Source organism: Microsporum canis, genomic scaffold (assembly GCF_000151145.1).
Source record: "Microsporum canis CBS 113480 supercont1.5 genomic scaffold, whole genome shotgun sequence".
Taxonomy (NCBI): domain Eukaryota; kingdom Fungi; phylum Ascomycota; class Eurotiomycetes; order Onygenales; family Arthrodermataceae; genus Microsporum; species Microsporum canis.
In genome coordinates, this window is record NW_003299165.1 from 1418072 (window position 1) to 1436071 (window position 18000).

Sequence of the window (18000 nt, forward strand, 5' to 3'; positions counted from 1 at the left end):
GGACATCAGCTTCGTTAGGTAGCTGTATTTCCAGTATCAAATCCACCACACTTATATCCGTCGCCCATGTTATGTTTATTGCCTCGCCAATTCGATATTGCGGGTTGTCGCGGAAATTATTCTCAACACCAACATTAGGAGGAATGAGAAATCCTGAGTCTGCCGCGATGCATATTAAGAGCGTAGAGACGAGGGATAATAGAGTCAAGGCCAACGATCTCATCGTGGGGGACGTTAGGAGAGCCGTGACAGGAGATAAATTCAGGTGCAAGCCCTAGGCCTGTAACCATATTTTAATATTTCCTGAAAAGGCTGGGGGATTGTGAGGATTTATGAGCATCCTGCGCCATCACAGATCCTGGGACTCTGATTAGGCTGATTGTAGTTAAGCGCCCATGGCATCCCTGGATGTCTCGGGCTCCTCCTGAGATGAACAGCGCCTCCATACAGAGATGCCACTACGGTAAGAGAGCGAGCCAAGATACATAAAGCGCCCACCTCTCTTTCCTTCTGCTTCTAGCTTATTGTCTATATCTTAACCGACTTCTCTGACTCAATGACTTTGTATGGAAAAGGTGGGCTACCACGACCTTTCCGCTAGGTAAGTTCCTAGCCGCGCCAAAAGGAACGATATGGGCAGATTATATCTCGGAACAAGGAGACCAAAGGGACAAAAAGGCCCTCTGAGGACATCTGTCCAACGGGGAACTATTGCACCAGCGGCGAATGGTAACCATAGACGCGGATCAATAAGAATTCGATGTGACAGAAATAGTCTTGATAGACTATTTTGTACATGTGCTGGGTGCGAATCGGCTCTCCTCGACTGATTGTTGTAGCCATAGATTAAAGCATAGATTCACGTATAGTAATAGTTATTAGATGCAGATATAAAGTCTTATTGATTCTCTCTTAGTTCTAAATATAAAAGAGAACAAACAGTACTTATTATTACCAGCACAGGCAAGTTACGCTCGTTGCTCAGACGCTGAGCTAACTACGGAACGGAAGAATATTTTATTCTTACCTCGTCGCCAAGCTTAGTCAACTATAAAAAAAACATGTCAAGCTATTTATTCTTGTATCAACTTCAACGTCTGCTAGGTGTTGTTGTGGGACACTGTCACTTACACAAGATAGAGAGCTAACAATTGGTATAATGGAGCCCTCGCAAGAACAAATCCTACCCCGGGAAGATGACGGCGCTCTGTCAGCTGTTTTCGACAACAAAAACCCTCCGCGTCTTGGGACAGACGTAGGCATCCGTCTTCCGCTAAGTGCAATGGCTGCATTTGCTTCTGGGATGGCTTTGGGAGCTTCTCACGGGAGCACAAAGGCCGCATTTCGATTTCGTGCGGAAAATGCCCACCGATTTCCTACCAGCTCTAGCGGATGGTACCAGTACCACAAAAGCAAGAACTATACATCCATGATTGGAGGCTTGAAGGAGGGCACAAAGCTGGGATTGAGGGTTGGAATTGGTGCCGTGGCATTCTGCATATTCGAAGAAACTGTTGATCATGCCCGTGGAAACCGTGATTTTCTATCCACAGTCACTGCCGGACTGTCCTTCTCTGGGGTTTACAGCTTGCTTGGTGAGTGCTGCTTTTCCCTCATTCGCGCAAGATAAAAAAGAGTAGTTATTAATGCTTGAAATGACTGCTAACTCACGTAACCATTTATACATGTAGCCCGTCACGACATTTATACCGCAGCTCGAACGGCGAAGGTAGGACTCAAGCTCAGTCTGGCTTATGGTCTACTCCAGGATGTGTTCGCGTCATTCCGAGGATACCGACCGCAGTATATTCAATTTGCATTCAATATGTTCGGCAGGTCGAGCTCTTCTTAATTGGAGTAGTGAAGGCTCGATTAGGCGAGTTAACGGGCATGCAGCCCCATCGCACTCTTCACTATACCCATCGGTTGCAATGCAACACTCATGGCATGAGAGCAATTAAATGAAAGGCCATGGCTCTAGAGAATATTCTCCTTCACCATGTCTATGGAAGTCACACCTACCCGCGTGCCCCAACTAGCTGGCCCATAAATACCTCGATGGCAATCCAACTCCTCTCCACTTCCCAGACACTTTCCATCATCTCCAACTACTTTTTTTTTCGGAAATACGGCTGGGTACAGCAAACCAACATAATATTACAACTCAGAACTACCACCATGGCCGAGAAAAAGGAAACCAGCTCGGGACGCTCCCAGTCTCCAGCTCCGGACTTTATCACTGATGACGAAGAAGATGTCCAGAAGCCGCCAGAGTATATGGAGCGCGATCTCCGTCGCTCCCCAGCATCCTCACGCCGAGAGCCTCGAGAGTATGCAATGTCTAGAAATATCGGAACATCTAGAGATTACGGGTCATCTAGGGAATACGAGACACCTAGGAGTTACAGAACAGTCGCATCCTATGCGACACCCTCTAGTTCAGCTTTAGTACCGTTATCACGGTCCTACGTGGGTGATCAGGAAGCATATGGCAGCCTCATGCCAGTCAGCAGCTCCAGCAGAACGCGATACTCTCGACGTGAAACATACTACGGAGAGTCATCACGCTCACGAACATCCCCGCGCGGCCATTGTGGACACTCCCGGGAATTTGCAAGTCTCACGATCCCACTACCACCAGGCTGTCGCCCGGCATGTACCGCAAAGCTCTATGAGCTTCACGTGTACTCTGGTGTTTGCTTGCGCCAACTCGAGTATTTATGTGACCATGGGTTAATAGTGGAAGACCGTTATGGTGAATTAATCGTGGCACTTAGCCTAATACCGAGCGCTTTGGGGGCGGCCATCAGTAGAGGGCTGGCCTTGCTACGCCAGCACTTGGCTATATGTCTCGCCTTTAACCAGTATGCTGTGTATCAATTCTATTAATTTGAAGGAGGATTGAGTGGGCGTTTCTTTTCTCTTTTTCTATTCGTTTTACTATTATTATTACTTTGTTTACCATCTCAGATATTTCTTGGGCCCCATCAGCTTGCTTATGTTAACGGAATTTGGTATTGTGTTCATCCACTCTTGTAGTTTCTTTCCATGTGCAAATAGTAAGGTCTTAGCCTCTCCTGCCTCTATGCCGTAGAATAGGATTAGTGGATATCCTACTTCAAGTTACATTGCATGGATGCAGCGTGCGGCTCTGCACTGCTTGGCTGTCTCCTATAGAGATAACATCCATGGGCTTTTGTGCTGTGGCCGCGGCTTTCCAATAGTTCGGAAGGGAGCCGAATCAAATTTGAAACAGAGATCCTTGAGATGTTTACGGTGTTTATGAGAGACTATAATATATGAACAGCTGTTTTGGAGTTTGTACTGCTGCAAATACGGATATATCTATGACATCGTCGAGAGCCTCCATATCGGTGTACAATATAGAAATTCCGCGGATATGGAAGGAATACCTCCCTCTGTCGAGAGATATCGATCTATCCGTCTGCTGTTTCCCCTGATTACAACGTGATATACCTAAATCGAGCTGCGGGCTCTCCTAGCAAACAGCGCTCCCCGGACACCAGCAACAAGGGTTAGAGTTGGTGTGACAGCCAGTACAAGGACGGGCAGGGGAGGAGACTCTCATCCTGGGAGTATCTGCCAGACATGGCCGGTCTGATGGTGACTTGTGGCAACACCAAAAGTGGCTGGGGTTAGGCGATAAATTTTGCCTCCCTATATCGTTGCATACAGCGTATAAAGGAGTACTCAGCATATGATTCTGTCCATTGGCCACAGTTAAAGTTCGGGTTCATGAACAAGAAGGCTCTCAAGGGTAAACATGCCCTTGAGAGTCACAGCTCGTCCTCGAATGCCTAGATACCTTCAGTACCTCCCCACGTGACGTTTGATGGAGCTGGAAATATATAGCTTCTCCGTCCATAACGGTGTTACGGGAAACCGTATGCTTTAACGTCTTGTCGAAGAGTACGAAGTCAGTAATACCTCTCCACACTACTCGAGTTCTCCCCGGGTAGGTACTCCAGGAGAACCCGCGTCCGTATAAGCTTCCAGCCTCGAAATACAAATACAGCAGAAAAAAAGCACTCGTCTCAAACGCTATGAAATCGAATCGTTCTGCAAAGGTGGAGCCCTGTCCACCCTAATGAAGAGAGACGTTATCCGTGGCTTGGGCAAGGGCTCGTGGCCAATAGGGTGCCGGGCGAGAGACTTCGCCAGCGCATCAGGTGAGTTTGGGGGAGGTTTGGAGTTGGGGAACTGCGATGTAAATATATAATTCTGCAGGGATCGCGACGGGCGATATTGCGCAAGGAGCACGGCGCCAAGCTTCTAGAAAAGCGGGTGGCCGGGTTTAGGGAAGGCCGATGACAAACCGGCAGAGGGTGAAGAATGCGAGCTTGTTGAAACACAGGGGGGTCTTCGCCCGTCTTCTCACCGATCGATGTCTGCGAAATCCTCCATCGGAAGGGAGAAAGCAGTGCTCTGGCTCCGTACTCTAACTAACGCTCTCACGACTGTAGAGAAGAAGAAGAAGAGAAGAAGAAGATAAAAAGAAGACGCCTGCACGTGACCAGCTCTGGGGAAAGAAAGAAAAAAAAAAGCCCCGCGGGAACGCCAAGACTTTTTACAAAAAAAAAAAGAAGAAAAAAAACAAAAAAGAGATCGTTGGTGGTGGCCCTTGCTTTGCTTACTTACTCTTCCTTTTTTTCGCTTGACTTTCTTCCTCCGTCATCAACTTCTTCCTCCTCACTCACTCTCGTCTTCTTCTTCTTCTTCCCTCCTCTTCGTCTGCTCTTGTCCACCAGAAACGGCTTGCCAACAAGCAGCATAGCTTCGACGAATACACACTCACCGTCTTACGCCAGGGAGCGTCGCCTTCCAGCTCTCAACGCCCAATTCTTGGTCTCGCTGGGCTCGTGCTTGCTCCGTTCCCTCCTACAGCCCTGCTCCGGGGAGCTCCAAGAGTTTGGCCTGCAGCCTGGAATCTTCCCACTGTGACCTCAGTCAGCTTTGAAAGAGAGCAGGGGCTAGCCTTGCACGGTCTCCAGGGCCTCAGAGAGCTGTTCGGAAACTCTATCGTCGTGGCCGTCCTTGCGCGGTTAGCATCTTCCACGCCCCCCCCCCCCCCCCCCTTAAAGCTCTTAATATAAATATACAATGCTAATATCAATGTGTCAGTCCCGGTTCTTGCCCTCTTCGTATAGCTTCGGCAGCAATGGTTTCGGCTTCCAGTCAATGATTGTTCAACCAACACTCGCATCCAAGCTTTCTGTTGTCTCTCTTTTGGAACCAACGAACCGGCCGCCATGAATCGTTGCTGGATACGGACTATATCAAAGTGAACGCCTGGCCCTACCAACTCGGTTTTCTGGATCGTAATTATAATTTAATAATCACATCTTTGCTCTGGGGAGCGATTCGCTCGAGAGGTTGTACCCTTTTTTTGCTCTCTCTTTCATCTCACCACCTCCATCCTTCTCTTTACTTTGGCTTGATAACCCAAGATGAGACGACATGGTCGTGGGAGCGCATCGCCGTTATCGGCGAAACCAGCGACAGCTGTTCCCGACCCAATGTCTCCCATTCGCACCTTCAATACTGAAATGAACCCTTCTCGCCCTGCGCGGCCGTCACCCTTGGCCGCTTCACAGATACGTGGTATGCCGCTTGATATAATCGACCGAATACGATCCTTTCCATTGTTCCAGTCGACCCCAGAGTCGTTTCTCGCTGAGATAGGGCTCCATCTGCGGCCTCAGATAAACTCTGCAAACGACTACATCCTGACGGAAGGAGACGATGCAAAGGCCATGTACTGGCTTGTGCGTGGTGCCGTGGCTGTAACATCCCGAGATGGGGAGAGCACATATGCAGAGCTGAAACCAGGTGCATTCTTCGGAGAGATAGGCGTCTTGATGGATCGCCCTCGCACCGCCACCATCATTGCTCGAACTCGTTGTTTGCTTCTAATCCTGACCAAGGAGGACTTTAGAAACATCCTTCCAAGATTCCCCGAAGTGGAGCGAGCCATTAGAGACGAAGCGGAGGAGAGGCTTCAGATTCTGGAACGCAAGAAACAAAAGGAATCGCCGCCTGCAGTTGTAGAAATGAGCGCACCTGGACAAAAGCGAGTGACGAAGCGAGTACGAGATACTATCGCGGACGGTCTAAACTTCCATCACGATGATCACCGGGATACCAACAGCTTCAGTAAGAAGCGCAAATCTCCAAGTCCTAGCTGTCAGGATGTCCCCACGTCTAGTGCCCTGGCTAACGGCCTCGTTAGCGTGCGGATGCTGCTAAGGGAGCTCCCGCTCTTTGCCGATTTACCACCAGATATCCTTCATTTCCTGGGTTTAAATGCACAACCACGGACTTACCCGCCATTCACCGACATCATTCGACAAAATTCACAGGGAAGAGAAGTGTTCTTCATCGTGCGTGGCGAAGTCGAGGTTCTCAACGAGAGATGCGACCCTGTCAGAAGTCCCCGACGTGTCGCTGATGCGGAAGATTCACGCAACGTGCAAGTCAAGGCGAGGCTAAAACAGGGACAATACTTTGGTGAAGTCGTCAGTCTATCACTTGCCCCACGAAGAACAGCTACGGTGCGCTCAGTGTCTGCTGTTGAGTGTTTGATGTTAAGCGGTGAAGTCCTTTCGGAGTTTTGGGCTCGATGCCCGAGTGATATCAGAGATCAGGTCGAACGAACTGCAAGGACCAGGCTTGATGAAGCCAGTGATGGAGATGTAGTAATGGAAGACGCACCCAGCGCGGAGCAGTCATTTACACCGGGTAGCCAGGCACTGTTCTCTGCCCGAAGACAGTCTATGCCCCTTCTTACTTTCTCGGAAACGGAGCTGGAGTCTCTACACAAATCCAACAGACTGGAAGACGAATCTGTAGTGAAACCCTCTGACCCAGACCCATTCTTGAGTGTTGGATTGGATAACGTTCGATCCCGCTCGCGACGAGGTTCCCTTGCTCCTATTATACCGGAAGATACTGCACCAGACCAACAGTCCCAATCTCAGTCTACAAGTGTCAACTCACGTTCCCGGACCCCCTCACCCAACAAGTATGCACAGTCATTTCCCTTTGCAAACTCGTCCTTCTGCCTTTCCCAGACCAAGCCTGTGAAACATCGAGACAGCATCCGCCATCGCGGAATATTATCTAATGACATTCTCGTTTCGATTTTTCAGTATCTCGAGCTACATGTGCTGTTACGTCTCCGCGGTGTCTCACGACAGTGGTGTGAGATAGTCTCCAAATCTCCTCACCTTCTGCATTTCCTAGACCTAAGCCGTTACAACCGCAGAATTACTGATGAGATCATTACCGGTATCATATGCCCGTTCGTTGGAGACAGACCACGTGTTATTGATGTTAACAACTGCTTCCATGTTACTGATGAGGGTTTCTCGGCTCTCGCCAACACCTGTGGTGCCAATTTGCGCGTTCTGAAAATGAAAAGTGTCTGGGATGTCACAGCGCCTACGATACTGGACATGACGAACCATGCTAAATCGCTGCAAGAGATCGACTTAAGTAACTGTCGAAAAGTGAGCGATACGTTATTAGCAAGGATTGTTGGGTGGGTTGTACCGGCACACCAACAGAACCAGAACTATGTCAACGGCAGGACTCCGCATAATTCAAAATACGGGCATAGTAGTGCAGTACAACCAAATCAGCCTGCCGCGGGAACAGTTTATGGCTGCCCTTATCTAAAGAAGATAACTTTATCGTATTGCAAGCATGTCACAGACCGATCGATGCACCATATTGCCTCCCACGCCGCATCCCGACTTGAAGAAGTTGACCTCACACGCTGTACAACCATTACCGATCAGGGATTCCAGTACTGGGGCAATGCACAGTTTCTCCGGTTGAGGAAGCTTTGCCTCGCAGACTGCACTTATCTAACTGATAACGCCATCGTCTATCTGACCAATAGCGCAAAATGCCTGCAGGAACTCGACCTGGTAAGCTCCAACTGTTCTTGCTCAACAAAGGTTTACAATATGCTGACCATTTTATAGTCATTCTGCTGCGCCCTCTCTGACACTGCTACAGAGGTCCTCGCCCTCGGCTGTCCTCAACTAACGCACTTGAATCTCTCTTTCTGTGGCTCCGCTGTCTCCGATCCGTCATTACGCTCCATCGGCCTCCACCTACTCAACCTCCGCGAGTTATCTGTCCGCGGCTGCGTCCGCGTTACAGGTACCGGAGTCGAGGCCGTAGCTGATGGGTGCTCAATGCTTAACCTGCTCGATGTCAGCCAATGTAAAAATCTCGCTCCATGGCTAGAGTACAGCCTCCAGAACCGATACCGAGGCAGAATTCAGTTCATTACCGTTGCACATAATGGCAAGGGAGCCCGATGACACTACCATACTACACTTCCCTCTCGGCAAGAATATTTGAGCTGTCTACCTGCAACAGACTCATCACCATTGACCTCTTGTTGTTGCTTGTGGTCTCTTTATCCCATGATTCACCATTGTGCTGTATGATGTGCTGTCCATCTGGCTTATCTATTTTTCTTCTTTTTTTTCTACTTTCAACTGTCTTTCTTCGTACACTTTGTTGGGAATTAGATATATGGTTGGACCTCATAACGGATTCATACCTTACCCCTTTTTCTTGTCATTTTTTTAACCTTCTGCTACTTTTTTCCCTTCTTCGCTTCCTTTTCACGGGATGATGGCTTTGCCTTCGCCCCTCAAATACCCCCGTTGTACTTTTTACCCTTCTCTGGCTTACTATCTACCTCGCAATTTTCCCCCATTGATTTCATGCCTCGCATCTAACATATGATATAACGACCCCGAAACGATACGATTGAATATTCTATCTTGAAAAAAAAAAATTTAACGTGCATACCATTTCATTTACACAATTTCATTATTTTTCTCCAACCTCTGCTTTGTTTGTCCATTTTATTGATTTCTTCCCCCCTTTTACCTAGCATCAAAGGAGATTGTCTCTATCTCTAAGTTGGCGTTCAGATAGATGAGAGAGGATGTGGTATAAGACCCCATTTAAGGCGATGCATGGGAGTGTGAGAGAAGGGGGTCTAGAAAAAAAAGGGAGGTATACCAGTGATTCTTGAATATGGCTGAGCGAAACCTGCTTACTATTGCTTGTGCAAGTGGCATATTTAAGTATCGTATATTGGTTTTTGTTAGCATTGACACAGCTAGGTAAATAGATCTTTTGCTCTGTTTCTTGTATATAATCTGATATTACCTACAACTTTGGATGGAAAACGTTCTCTTAGTCTTTTTGGATGAAAAGCGGGTGTTACATAAGCAGACTCGACGTCTTCGCGGCTTTTCGACATCGCCAGGATTATTTATATTCGCAATCCACTTTCGTGGTTCATGGTTGTATTCTCATATTATTTTCTCCATGGCATATGTCCCTACTTTTCGAGGCTACTTGCTGCCGCTGGGGTTATAGTTAATGCACAACATAATATTCCCGCTGGCCCCTACTCTCCACGCAGCTGCAGCTTGGGCATAGTTAGCAGTTTTCTTTTATATCCATTCCACGACCACAGCTCATATGCCGGACATGAAAGAATACATCAGCAAAACTAAGAGTCCGACATGAGATCAAGGTCGAAACACTGGCAAGAAAATACTCGTTTCTTTGTCACAGCTCATCTGTTTGTCGTGGGCCACAGTCGTGTCGTTCCCGCCGCCCGACGCGACCCATCTACATACTTCTTCGCCACCATCTACAGAAAATATCTGAAGCTTTAGCGACGCAGGCCTAAGGCCGTTATACAACTCGCCGTTTTAAGATTTAGAATGCGCAGCGGAAGCAACAAACACGTCGAGTATACCCTTATCCCCAAGCTCAGCCCGCTTTCTTGCAAGAGTTGCAAAAACAAAGTGGCTCGAACCATTTATCATTTGTTCATTGTAATGATCTATCTGTTGAAAAAAATATTCGTTTCTTCGGTTGATCGAGTGAGGGTGGATCTATTGAGCCTTTGATTTGAATTCGTTGAAAATCAAAGCGACTCTTCCTTGATACTCTGAAAGGATCCTGCCATCAAGAACAGTATATTGTCCCAATGGATAATATAGCAAGCTTCTTTTCGACATTGTCTTTCTTTTAATGGCCCGTGAATAGTTGAAGACTAGCAGAGGACCTAAAATTGAAAAGTCAACGAGTACAAAAGGCCGTTTCTCGAACGGTCGTTCTATGAAAGAGTGCTAGGGCCTAGCAGTTTACACTAGCATTATTTATCATGGAAATTTCCGTCGTTTTTGGCTCCAAAGACTGTTCTATTTGTGTGCAGTATGGAAAGAGCCGAAGAAGGCTCTTTTTATCCTTGCACAGTACCATGATGATACAGTTTAAGAGATGAAGGAGAACCCTTCAGTACATATACTGTGTTTCTGCGCATCCTGGCAACAATTATTTCCTTCTTAAACCTATCATACACCAAGACATCTCATATACTGGTGATAAATTTCATTATTTATCACGTCTTCATCCTGCCATTCTTCAATTTTCAGCCATTTTCGAATTCCACAGAAATCTATTTTTATTCATCCTTTTGGCTAGCATCAAACTGCTATTCTGAACCACAACATTCCCAGAACTAATACATTGACCTACTTATCCTCTATAAGTAGCTATGTCTGCACCACTCAAACGACCTTCAGAGGAAGATGATAATTTCCAGGAAGAGACTTGGGAAGAAAGCCAGGTATTAGATGAAGGGAATGATAGCCAGGAAGGCCCCCGGCAACAAGAGGTTATTGAAGCACAGGATATGAGCCAGGTGCCAGTTACAGAGTCGGTAATATCAACAACAGGAGCCACCGCTCCTGCTCGCCGTCCCAAGAAACAGAGACGAGGGAAGAATAGCCCTGAGCCAAACTACTCTGAGATGGTCCAGGACCAAATGTCTACAACTAATCGTACTGGCCAGGCATGCGATCGCTGTAAGGTGAGCTGGTTTCCGTATTTTTGTGGGATTAATCATTTCTCCCCATCCCCTGACTATCATTTGAACGCCCACTATATCTTTTCCCTTAGACCTTTAAAGGCAAGAAGGGAATCAAGCGACTTTGTGCTGTATTTTTCTGAATCCATTGTTGTGTTTTTCATTCAGGGAAACAGAGCTATCAAAAGTTATCCCATAATACCTGACCTATATTTCTTTATCAGGACACCACGAATAATTTGACCAAGAACATGTCATTTCTATTTTCTGCTCTCCACTACATACCTTGCGTTCTGTTTGGCCTTCTCAGACCTTTGCCTTCAGTTTATATCACTTATACTTCACCATCAATCCCCAGCCTTTTTCAATCCTTTCCAACATACAAAATATTCCCCTAGATTCATAGCTAATTGGAAACATACTAAATCATGTTGATACAGGGGCGAAAAATGAAGTGTGACTCGAATTCTACAGGCTGCGCAAATTGCATTGCTGGGAATCTGCCCTGCACACAAACTGACCCTATAACTCGAGTGTCATATACTCGTGGAGAGCTAGAGCGGCTACGAGCTGACAATGAAAGGCTCACTTCTGAGAACGACATTTTACGTGCAGAAAACGCCAGCTTACGAGATTATATCAATAACGTATTGAATGCCCCTGCTCTTGAAGGTAGCAGCTCACAAACTCCTAGTATGGGGATGGTAAGTGGCTACAACTCTTTTGTTGTATTCATGTTATAATAATACTTTTATAGGGAACACAAAGTCAGTATACATCGTACGAAGCTCTACAAGCTGCCCAGGCTCAGGCCCAAGCTCAAGCTCAAGCTCAAGCAATTCATCAAGCGGCTCAGCAACCAGGACAGGGTTTCCCCGTGCTATACCCACAAAGCAGGCGTATGGGCATGAATCCTGTTAAACTAGATATAATGTGACTAACATATATAAAATAGGCCAATCTGCGGCATCGGGATTACCCACGATGCAAAATCAGACGCAATTCAGATCAATAACTAGACCGTCCCAATTCCCTTTATATCATACATCGATGGCCACTAATCCTTACGCTGGTCGGGACTCAATGCCGACGCCTCACCAACAAGTTAACCCAGAGGCTTATCGGCACGGACCCCAACAGCAAGGGGCCCAACAAGGACATGGCCAGAGCCAAATACAAGGGCAGGGAGAATCACAACAATCGGGTGTACAACAAAGAGACAATGGCCCTTCCCAAGATTCCCCTGACAACTTTAACTATTTCCCGGATATCTGAAAGCAGCAACCGAGAGTTAGTGGGTGAGTGGGAGTTAAGTCTCATATTTCCTTCATACCAGCCGTTTCCCTTAACTTCTTGTTAAGGTTAGCTAAGAGTAATTTACATTTATACCTGCATGGAAACGGAGTCGTGAAAACGTTCATGTCTGCTTGTAAACTTCTTCCCTTCTTTCGATTTTTGTTGTGCTTCCTTCAGCTAGCTTATTATAAATCTCCAATGAATCTCGTCGAAAAGACCAACCTTCCAGTGGTCTAACCCATCAAATATCATGCCATTTCATATGCATGCTCCCAAAAATATGCCCAAGAATATCGTACCGTGCTCAAAACCAAAAATAAAAGAAGAGAGAACGGGGTATAAGTACATATGGTTATTTCTTATTTCTGAAACAGCAACAAATGCCTTTGCTTTCGCACCATTCTCTCACCAAATATGGGTGGACCTCTCGATCTTCTTTGATAAGTTTGAAGCCTTCCACATTCAACCATAAAGTAAGATCATCAAGCCAAATAGGATCGTACATGACAATCTTTTCATGCCATGTCGGTTGCTTTACGCCGTTGACGCTGCGAATTCGAGGCTGTGCCTTGACAGCATTCGTGATTTGTAAAAATATGTCAGGAAGATCAACGATTTCTTTCTCATTTGTGCCAGCACTTGCTCTAGTTTGAATGGGAACTGTCTGCGAGGGTGCTGAGGATATTTGGGGAGTAATATGAGATGATGCAGAGCGAGAAGCCAAGGTGTGAGCGCCTCTGTAGTCTCTCGGCTGTTTGGATGACTCTAATAAATTTTCGTCGGTAGAGTCCTCTATTTCTATTATCTCAGGTTGAACATAGGATTGGCTACCCATAGAATCTGGCATGTTGTCTGTGGGTTTAGACGAGGACTTCAGGTTTTTAGCTGTAGACCAACTGCTTCGTGCAGGGTTGGTTATTTCCTTAGACGTGATTTTTTTCGGCTTCCTTGTCCCTTTAGGAGGGACACTACTAGGTTTTATAGCAGAATCAGAGTCCATAAATTTAGAATTGGCGTTTGGGGGTATGGGTTGAATAACAACTTGTGGTGTACTCAATATTGCAGGCTTAGTCGTAGGTTCAATGCAAGATTTTCTTTTGCTCTCCCAGCACTTCTCCAGAAGCTCTATAATCCTCTCGCGCTTCTTAATTGGCCTGAAACCAAAAGAAGCCAGTTTCTTTGCGAGCTCTGGGGTTGAGAGCTGATCATAGTTCGGCATAGAATCATCAACTGGGCCATCTTGGCTGTTGGTGGTATTCAAATATTCGAAAGAGTTTTGCATAGTATCAGATGTGCTAATTTCACCGGCTAAGCAATCTGGCAGTTCAACATCTTTGGCATTTACTTGTTCACCTAATAGTGAACTTTCTTCCGGGATATTACGCTCTGTGTTCTTGTTGCTGAGATTGCTCTGCCGTTCATCCCCAGGTTTGGGTGTTATTTTTGGGGTTGGATCAACAAGATCAATCATGTCAACATTCAACAGGTAACCATCTAGATCACGAGAGCTTGCTCCCCACAGGTTTTTGGATTTTGAAAATCTCGAAACTCCCATGCCCGTAGAAGGCTCACTTGATATATTCTGGATTGAGTTACTCTTAACTTCATCGCGCCCCAGTTCAGGCTCTAGGCCATACACGTTAGGGCTGGATTCCCTCTCCAGCTGACTAGACGTTCCAAAGAGCAGTGCCTGGTTTTCTATAGTTTTGAGGGCTTCCATTGTAGGCGCAGGCTTTAATAGAGCGTAACATTCAGCCCTTCCAGGAATGGCTTTTTTGGATTTTGGCTTTGTATTCTTACGGTTTGAGGGAGCCTTTTCTGCAGGTTGGATCGATTCCACCATGTTATCGACCAGTGAAGAAGGAATATGGTCGCCTTCTGGAGCAAGAGAGGACTCGTATCGCCCCGTAGTTAACGACGTAATGGTTGTAATTTTTGACTTGGCAGATCGTTTGGCCTTCTTAGTTTGTTTACGTTTGCCGTTTCCTTCAGAAGTACTGGATGTGCCTGTATCAAGGCTCTCTGAGTCCAAAGATTTGCTGGTACGGCAGTTCTGTGGCATGAACTAAATAACTAGTCAGCAAGGCAGTATCTAATACTTGTCTATAGCAAAAATATACCTCTAAAAGCTGTTTTGTTGTTGGTTTATCGTTAACAAGCTGGCAACCAGCTTCTACTTCATGTGAAGTTTCTCTGGAAAAATTGAATTCAGACATCAGTTCCCTGAAATCTTTGCTTTTAGCCTGGGCTTTATCAGCTTGAATAGAGACCGGAGATCCTGTTAAATCAATAGAGGCTGAATTTGTGTCCTTTATGGGCGTCCAATAATCCCTTCGTGAGGTAGCTTCTTCAAGATGCAGTCCGCCATTCTCTTCATCTGCTCTATGCTGTGAAGCAAATTTTTGAGAAGGATCCTGGGCAGATTTATCTATTGGTACCAATACCTGGGTATCAGATGCCTTCTTCACTTTCCCTCTCAGCCTTAGATTGGCTGTTTTCTCCGATTTTTGGCCCTTCTCGGACGGCTTTGCGGGCTTTCTCGTCTTTTGTTTCTGTGTTGTGGACTCATCTTCCGCTGGCTGAAAGTGATTTCGTGAGCAATCGACCAGGTCTTCCATACTTTCAGCTGTATTATCACGCTGATTTCCGAGTTTCCGTCTCTTCGTCCTATGAACCGGTAGGTTCTCTGCGCCCGCCTTTTCCCCCAGGGCAACCCTCGTCATTGGGTGGCTGACGTTCGGATGCAAGGGGTTACTGGCATCACTGTGGCTCTCTAGATCGGATTCTAAGCCTTGGGCGAGATTAAAAGGTAGCTTTGGAGAGTTATCAATCGGTGTCACTGTCATCTGTGTCAAAGCTGGAGAGACTAGGGAAATAACGACAGGGCTTGCTGATCCAACCCGCGGCGGAGAGAAGGCATCAAGGGCGTCAGGGCCATGATCGGTCATCAGTATATCTGTATATGAGTATATGCAGAGGTGTCAAAGGGTTTCTCCCTTGCTCTCATACATATATCGTCTTAAGTTCTAGTTCGAGTCGCGTTTTTTTTTTTTTTTGGCTGTAGGAAGTTCCTAGTCTTGGCGTTGGTTTTATTTAGAACTACGATGCAAGCTGGTAGCCACAGCAACGGCAGACTTCATGTTTGTATCGAGGAAGAGCAGCATCATGAGATGAGAATTATACAGAGCGGTGCTAGAGATATTCATTTGGCTGTTTACAGCTTAAACAAGCGATACACGATCTACCTACGCCTTCAGATCAGCGCAGCCGAACCGTTCGAGAGCAAGAGTTTCACCACTTTGGGTAATCTCCGGGGCTGAATGCCATATAACTAGTAGTACTCCGTAGAGCTTCCTAGGTTGAAAAGGAGGCTTGCATCCACAAGCTGAATTCCAGGTAGGCACCCAGGCCTGTCAAAGGTGATAAAATCGAGGGCATAAAAGTTATTCTAGTTAGTAGAAACGACAGCTCATGAGTCATGAACCTCTTAGAGCGATAGCTCCGATAACAGATATCTCTAGCCGTTTCCTGTGGGCCTTTTCGGCGTCCTCCTTGCCCAAAGCACTCGCTAGCTTCTTGGGTAGTGTCTGCTCCGACAAGCTTGATAACTTATACGCCTTCTGTATCCTTGCGGTATCTGTGATCTGGCTTAAGGCTGCGTCATCAAAAGCCACAGGAGTGCCTTCAATCGCTTCTCCTAGATGTTTCGACACGCTCTCACGTGTGATCTCTGGAGACGTGCTGACCTTCATCACAAGGAGGTCCTTAGTCGAGTCCGTTATCCCAAAGCGGCGGAAGGCATCCGCAATCTATGTTATGACAGAATACCGGTTAACCTGACACTTTCTGGACTCGCAGCATGTTCTTGATATCAGCCAGGGAAGCCACTAACATTATTGTTCGGGCTTAAGGCGAACACTATCTCCGAGTGCACATTTCTTGACTTTAACCGTTTATTTTCGTAGTCGTTTATTGCTCTAAATGCAGCCGAAAGGGCATGGGTGGTCGAAAGTATCTACTTTGGCACAAGCGTCAACATTTTCGAGCCACTCGACCGTGATATTGGACATCTAGCGCGCTAGTTTCAAATATCGTACCATTCTGGCATCAATAAAAGCGTACTCATAAGCGGAGTTTGCAGAAATAAGCTGCTCCCTTAGAAACGGGGAGTTCTTCACATCACGATAGAGCGCAACATGGACTACTAACGAGGGCGGGAGATGGGCGAGATGGATAGTCTGTAGAAGTGACATCGTCACAGAATGTGAAGTGCGGCGAGAACAGTTATAAGCTAAAGAGAAAACCCGACAACTTCACGGAGTTATGCGTTTCGAGAGACCTTCTGGAGTCCGTCTTCCGCCGTCTTTTGTCTTCTTGTTCTTCGTCTTCTTCTACTTTTTCTAAACTCCGAAAAAAAGTCGACGATGAGATCATCAAGTCACGTGAATAATGACTAATCCGGCCATTTCTGGAATATTCGGGTTTTTTGAAGCGACATCAAGTTTGGCGATATAAAAGAGAGCAAACCTCATCGCTTTTTGACGATACCGTCATCATAGACCATTCTCGAGATACGATAATAGGGATACACTATGGCGTTCGTCCTCCGTCGCCCGTTTGCCGTATCGGCCGCACTTAAACAGGTCACCAAACCAACAACAGTTTCGTCAACCATCCGATTTATCCATAACGGACCTATCAAGCCCTCTTCGTCAGCCGGCCGAGTATCATCTCAACTCCCTTCTTCATCACCTCTCAGTAAAGCGCGCAAGTCGTTTCAGGATGCCTTCCGACGAACATACATGCAAAAGGCGTATCAGCCTACCGCTGGTGACACTAGCAATATGACTCAAAAACTGATATATGGTGCTGCCATCGTCGGTGGAACTATCGTGGCAACCAACTTCATATTTAATCGGGAAACAAGAGAGGATGGCGGAATGCGTCCGTACGAGCGAAGCTTCTTGAACGAGACTTTCATGCATACAGGCCTTGGTATCGGGATTATTGGTATTGCTGCCCGTGCCCTCCACACCAGCGGATGGTCATACCGGCTTATGGCAACCAACCCATGGGTTGTTGTCGGTGCCAGCTTGGTGGCCAGCATTGGAACCATGTACGGAACTTTTTACACATCACCAGATAAGTAAGTGTTACACAATATTTTTACAAAACAATGGAATGTACAATATATGCTAACATGGCCATAGTTATGTCCAGAAGTATGCTCTGTGGACTGGATTTAACCTTGCCCAAGCCGCTGTTCTCGCACCTCTATTCTTCATGTCCCCTGCTATCCTTGGACGTGCAGGCCTTTACACCGTGGGCATGATGGGCTCTATTGCCTTTGTCGGTGCTACTGCCAAACAGGAGAAATACCTTTACCTTGGTGGCCCCCTTCTTGCCGGTGTTGCCATCGTTGCTCTATCTGGTTTCGCTCCCCTCGTCCTGCCGGCTACTGCCACACGAACTCTTATGTGGTCTGAACGTATCTGGCTATATGGAGGCCTTGCTGTCTTCGGTGGATTCACCCTCTACGATATCCAGAAGATCCTCTACCATGCCCGCTTGGCTGAGAGAGGCATTGTTCGAAGAGATGTTGTCAACGAGAGTGTCAGCCTTGAACTCGATTTTATCAACATCTTCGTCCGGATGGTTCAGATTCTGGCATTGAGAGGCGGTAACAACAAGCGATAAGTTGCCAGCCTATGGTTGAAAAGAAGTTGAATTTTCCGCTTTCAAAAAAAAAAAAAATTTTGGATGCGGAG

At 46.6% G+C, this 18000-nt stretch overlaps 7 protein-coding genes across 7 annotated transcripts; 5 read left to right on the plus strand and 2 right to left on the minus strand.

Moving 5' to 3' along the window:
• Nucleotides 1–1159: 1159 nt before the first annotated feature.
• Nucleotides 1160–1852, plus strand: MCYG_05621 (conserved hypothetical protein; the record flags this gene model as incomplete). The annotated part of the gene is made up of 2 exons (XM_002845706.1): nt 1160–1595; nt 1692–1852. The coding sequence occupies 2 exons, from the start codon at nt 1160–1162 to the stop codon at nt 1850–1852; spliced, it is 597 nt and encodes a 198-aa protein (XP_002845752.1).
• A 326-nt stretch (nt 1853–2178) lies between these two features.
• Nucleotides 2179–2889, plus strand: MCYG_05622 (uncharacterized protein; the record flags this gene model as incomplete). Its single annotated transcript, XM_002845707.1, has 1 exon — nt 2179–2889. The coding sequence occupies one exon, from the start codon at nt 2179–2181 to the stop codon at nt 2887–2889; it is 711 nt and encodes a 236-aa protein (XP_002845753.1).
• A 2678-nt stretch (nt 2890–5567) lies between these two features.
• On the plus strand, nt 5568–8354 carry MCYG_05623 (cyclic nucleotide-binding domain-containing protein; the record flags this gene model as incomplete). Its single annotated transcript, XM_002845708.1, has 2 exons — nt 5568–7952; nt 8010–8354. The coding sequence occupies 2 exons, from the start codon at nt 5568–5570 to the stop codon at nt 8352–8354; spliced, it is 2730 nt and encodes a 909-aa protein (XP_002845754.1).
• Nucleotides 8355–10624: 2270 nt separating this feature from the next.
• On the plus strand, nt 10625–12211 carry MCYG_05624 (uncharacterized protein; the record flags this gene model as incomplete). Its single annotated transcript, XM_002845709.1, has 4 exons — nt 10625–10939; nt 11377–11640; nt 11694–11835; nt 11892–12211. The coding sequence occupies 4 exons, from the start codon at nt 10625–10627 to the stop codon at nt 12209–12211; spliced, it is 1041 nt and encodes a 346-aa protein (XP_002845755.1).
• A 373-nt stretch (nt 12212–12584) lies between these two features.
• MCYG_05625 (conserved hypothetical protein) lies at nt 12585–15180 on the minus strand (the record flags this gene model as incomplete). The annotated part of the gene is made up of 2 exons (XM_002845710.1): nt 12585–14297; nt 14353–15180. 2 exons carry the CDS (start codon nt 15178–15180, stop codon nt 12585–12587), a joined length of 2541 nt encoding a protein of 846 aa, XP_002845756.1.
• A 528-nt stretch (nt 15181–15708) lies between these two features.
• Nucleotides 15709–16485, minus strand: MCYG_05626 (cgi121; the record flags this gene model as incomplete). Its single annotated transcript, XM_002845711.1, has 3 exons — nt 15709–16041; nt 16125–16247; nt 16330–16485. The coding sequence occupies 3 exons, from the start codon at nt 16483–16485 to the stop codon at nt 15709–15711; spliced, it is 612 nt and encodes a 203-aa protein (XP_002845757.1).
• A 339-nt stretch (nt 16486–16824) lies between these two features.
• Nucleotides 16825–17929, plus strand: MCYG_05627 (bax Inhibitor family protein; the record flags this gene model as incomplete). Its single annotated transcript, XM_002845712.1, has 2 exons — nt 16825–17378; nt 17443–17929. 2 exons carry the CDS (start codon nt 16825–16827, stop codon nt 17927–17929), a joined length of 1041 nt encoding a protein of 346 aa, XP_002845758.1.
• Between the last annotated feature and the right edge of the window lie 71 nt (nt 17930–18000).